Below are 4,941 nucleotides of genomic sequence, written 5' to 3'. Positions count from 1 at the left end.
ACAATACCATTGTTAGAGAAAATAATTTAAATATATATATATATTTAAAATTTTAAATTCTGACTCTTTTCTTCTCTCTAGTTGTAGGATTAAAATTTAAGATTTTTAAAATTAATATATATATATAATAAGAGAATTTTAGTCAATTTTTTATAATAGAAATATTATAGTCATTTTTTATAAAAAAATATTAATTTAGATCAATTTAAGATTTGATTTACTGATTTTTTGGTCAAATTGATTTGTTTGGTCTAATTTTGACAAAAATAACATAATTTGATCGATTATATAGGTTGAATTTTAATTATTAAAAAATATATTTTTTAAGACGTTTTAAGTGTCTTTGTATGAGTGACTCCCATGTAATAATTGTCTCTAACGTACAAATAATGCATGCTTGCAACGTTTGAATCCATGCATCATGCATGCATGTATACTTGGACAATCTTATTGAAAGCTTTTATTGGTGAATAACAAAATGTTATTTAGATTATTTATTTATATATATATATATATATATAGTTATTTTGTACTTTAATACGAATATTCTATTTTATGAATAATTTTGATATACACTTAATATAATTGGAGTGAATAATTAACTCCTCTTTAGCGTTATAACTGCAGGGAGTTGTTGGGCTTTTTCTGCAGTGGCATCAGTTGAAGGAATGATCAAAATCAAAACGGGAAACTTGCTTTCATTGTCTGAGCAACAATTGGTAGACTGCGCCACCGTCACCAACAATGGTTGCGGCGGATACGACAAGGACAAAGCATTTGAATATATAGCAAACCAAGGTCTTCGCAGCGAAGCAGATTACCCATACATGGCCACAGATGGGATGTGTGACTCACAAAATGTGAAACCTGTGGCCAGGATCAGTGGTTACTCCGATATAACTCCAAACAATGAGCAAGAAATGCTGAGGGTAGTGGCTACCCAACCTATCTCAGTATCAATTGAAGCTAGTGGACAAGCATTTCAGTTTTACAAACAGGGTGTTTTCAATGGTGAATGTGGGTATACTCTTAACCATGCAGTTAATATAATTGGGTATGGTCAGGACACAAATGGAAATAAATATTGGTTGGTAAGGAACTCATGGGGAACAACTTGGGGTGAGAATGGTTACATGAGGATTTTAAGAGAGGGTGGTTACCCTCAGGGCCTTTGTGGCATTGCCATGCGTCCTTCTTATCCAATTTATTAAGAATAATGTTACACATCCAAATTTTTTTACAAACTAAATTTAATTAGATTAAATAATAAAATTTAAAATTATATTAGTCATAATTAATTTTTATTATGTTAAATCAATTGAGTTAGATTTGGTTAATAAAAAAATTTGGATGTGTAGCGTTATTTTTAATTAAAGAGTATTGCTACTACTTAATTACTTCATGTGCTTAATTAATAAAAAGCCAGTGATGTGATGATAATCATATTGCTTATGCTATATACCACCCTATAAAAAGCTAGCTTCTCAAGTAGCTTCTTGTTAGAAGCATGTACTTTTAACTCAAGTGTACTTGGTTCGAAGCTGGCACTGAGGAATCAGAACCTTATCATCATCATATATGTATGTTATTCCATTTGAATAAACTGTGTATTAATGTATGTATTTGTGTATTAGTGTATGTATGTACTCTCTGTGTGAAGTCTGAAAAATATTTACTTTTTTATTTATATTTAAAATATTTTTAATAAAAAATATTTTTTAATATATTTAATTTTAAATTAATTTTAATTTATTATTTTTTTTGGTATAAATATTAAGAAAAAATACGTAACAAAAAAATTTATAAAATAATTAATTTAATCAAAGAAAAAGACGTAATATGAAATAAATAAACATCTTAATTTTTATGAAAAAATGCGGTACCTATTTTTTTTAAACAATCAAAACTTTAGGTTATATTTCTAACATTGATCATTGTATATTTATAGATTGTATCTTTGTTTTTGTATCGAAGTATCTTAACTTTCAATTTTTAAATTTTATGTTTTATGTATTGTTTTTATCCTTAACATTTTTGTCCTATTTAAATTTCTAACGTTTTAAAATCATCTAAATATTGTCTTGTCATCAATTCTGTTAACAGATCCTTAACAGCAGGATAACATTAAGTTAATTTTGAAACGTTAGAGACTTAGATATGACTATTTAAATGTTAGAGACAACTTTAAAAATTATCCTAAATGTTGAGAAAAAAACAATATTTTACTCAATTCTTAATAAGATCGTACCTGCAAAAAAATTAAGAAAAATATTAGAATATAATCTAGTAGACATAACAATTGTTAAAAAAAATATAAAAATTTATAATTACGTAATATATATACTAAGATATATATATATATATATATATATATATATATATATATATATAGTATAAGATTTGATCTATTTTAAATTAAAAATAATAATATTTAATTAATATTAAATTAATTTAGTTATCTATTCTCAGAACAAATTATTCTAATTATATGTGATTGATTTGTAAAATTAAAAATTTATTATAATTTTTTTATGTATACGTATATATTTATTGTGTAATTAATAGTTTTTATATTCGCATGATATATTATTTTGTTCAAATAATTCTAAATATTTTTTATTTATGTATACTATATATTAATTATACGTAAATATATTTAAGTTACGTATATATTAATTATTTTTTGATTATGATTATATATATGATTCATTCAATAATTTTTTATTTTTTATTATTAATATCATTGTACTTATAATTTTCATAAATTATGGCCGTTAATCACGCTAATTTTTATAAATCATATTGGACAACTAAATTTTAATTAAAGAAACTTTTGAGGGCCAACAATTTTTAGTATTTTTTGTCATTATTTATCATTGTGATAATGATCATAATATTGAGAGATGGATCTTTTATAATTTAATCTAAATTATTCTTGGTCATAGAATTATTAAAAAGGGCATTATAATCCGAAAAGATCAAAATATATATATATATATATATATATATATATATATATATATATATATATATATATATATATATATATATACTAGTCTTCATTGGATGAAGATTAATAGATCTCATTTATTAAATTATATATATATATATAGATGGTACATATAGAGATATGACCATTGAACTGACTCATTTTGAGAATTCCTAATGGTTATAATTACCGCATATTTGTCAATAGGATATTTTCAAAATGAACATAGTAATAGAGTTCATTTTTGACTTGAGACTATCATAGTAATTGATAATGTATTTATTATACTTTGATTCCGGACACCTAATACCCTAAGGTACTAGTTGAATGGATATTGGTTATGATTTAAATACCTGTAGATTTAATGACTACTAGATAAAGAATCCATCAACTCTCGATAAAGAGTTTGAGCTCTATGATTATAATGACTGAGATGAATAAAACCTTGGCCAAAGAGATTGAATAAATGAAGAAATGAGTTTCTTAAGTCATTCACAATCATTATAATAATGGTAACAAGTTAGAGTTTGACAATTAAACCATACTCTAAGGGTTAACCAAGAGTTGAAAAGATGGAAGGAACTATACTTTGTTCTTCTCGAGTGCTTAGTAAAAATATATTACTTCATACTATCGGGTCGTTAAGAACTGTTGCTAGACGCCAACCTTAATTAGTAAATTTAGTATGACTAATTTACTACCCACTTAGTATTGAACTTATGAGGTCACACACTAACGAGTGTTTAGAATTATTTAATTATTATTTTGATTTTATCAAATAAATAATTATATTAATTCAAATGGAATATTATTATATTATTTGCTAGCACCAAGAATATAATAATAGTATGATTATTAAGATAATAGTATGCCCAAGATCCAATCTATCATGATTGGCTCTCGTGCAAGTGAGAGATTATTGGGAATAAGTAGTATAACCACAGTCCAATCAATCATGTGTCAAATAATTTGCTATTGTTATCTATTTTATCTATTTTATTATATAAAAATCGGATTTCTATACTTAACGATGAAGCTGACATAACATGCTCCGGAGAGTATTTCCTGATTTAATTATTTTAACTCATTGAATACAGTTTATTACAGTGATTTAATTATATCAGTTAATTAATTTGATTAGATATTTAAGTATCACACAATTTAATATTATGTATATCAATTAATTGAATATAATAAATACAAATTAATTTAGTTAGAAGTTCATTATTTTAAAGTTTTTGTATATATATATATATGACAGAATAAAATTGTAAAAATAATTTTTTATCACTTTGGATATTTAAACTGTAATATCCTAACTTTTAGCATATCATGATCGTACCAAAGTGAGGCGTTACTAACCTGTTTTCCTTATTTACTATTTAATATTGAGCCTTTAGATCGATTTCGCGTTTCAATTTTCGGAACATGCCGGAAATTTTTTTTTATTAATCAAACTCATTCACCAAAGGACACCAAATAATAATAATAATCACATATTTATTAATAATAATAAATATTATACAAGAGAATTCAAAAGAAACTCAGCTACAATTCCTATCCCTCTATATAAAATAATATCTTAAATAACAAAAGCGAGGGAATTCTATGAAAACAACTCAACACAAAAAATCATAATCGTCCGCAACTTCGAACTGAGTTTCCGAACCTGTGTCACTGAAAGGGTGAAAGATTTTGGAGTGAGAACAAACCACTAGTTCTCAGTAAAAAATAAAAATGCCGTAAAAGTAATGATTAACATGCAAATAATTAACTTTACTTAATAAAACTATTTTTTATCAAACCATTTGAAAATATTTTTTTACTATTATTATATATAATTAATTACCTTCTTTAAATTTTCGAACTTAAGACAAATTTCAATCACAACCTTAGTTCTCAGTCATCTTAATACACCAACTAATAGCACAAGAAACAGATCAATACACAAA

At 24.6% G+C, this 4,941-nt stretch overlaps 1 protein-coding gene across 1 annotated transcript; it reads left to right on the top strand.

Moving 5' to 3' along the window:
• Positions 1-668: 668 nt before the first annotated feature.
• Positions 669-1,211, top strand: LOC130967027 (cysteine proteinase EP-B 2-like). Its single transcript, XM_057891849.1, has one exon. It carries the CDS (start codon positions 669-671, stop codon positions 1,209-1,211), a length of 543 nt encoding a protein of 180 aa, XP_057747832.1.
• The last annotated feature ends 3,730 nt before the right edge of the window (positions 1,212-4,941 follow it).

The sequence above is a fragment of the Arachis stenosperma genome, chromosome 3, assembly GCF_014773155.1.
Source record: "Arachis stenosperma cultivar V10309 chromosome 3, arast.V10309.gnm1.PFL2, whole genome shotgun sequence".
Taxonomy (NCBI): Eukaryota; Viridiplantae; Streptophyta; class Magnoliopsida; order Fabales; family Fabaceae; genus Arachis; species Arachis stenosperma.
Note: the sequence above shows the minus strand (reverse complement) of the source record. Positions and strands in the feature narration are given on the sequence as shown.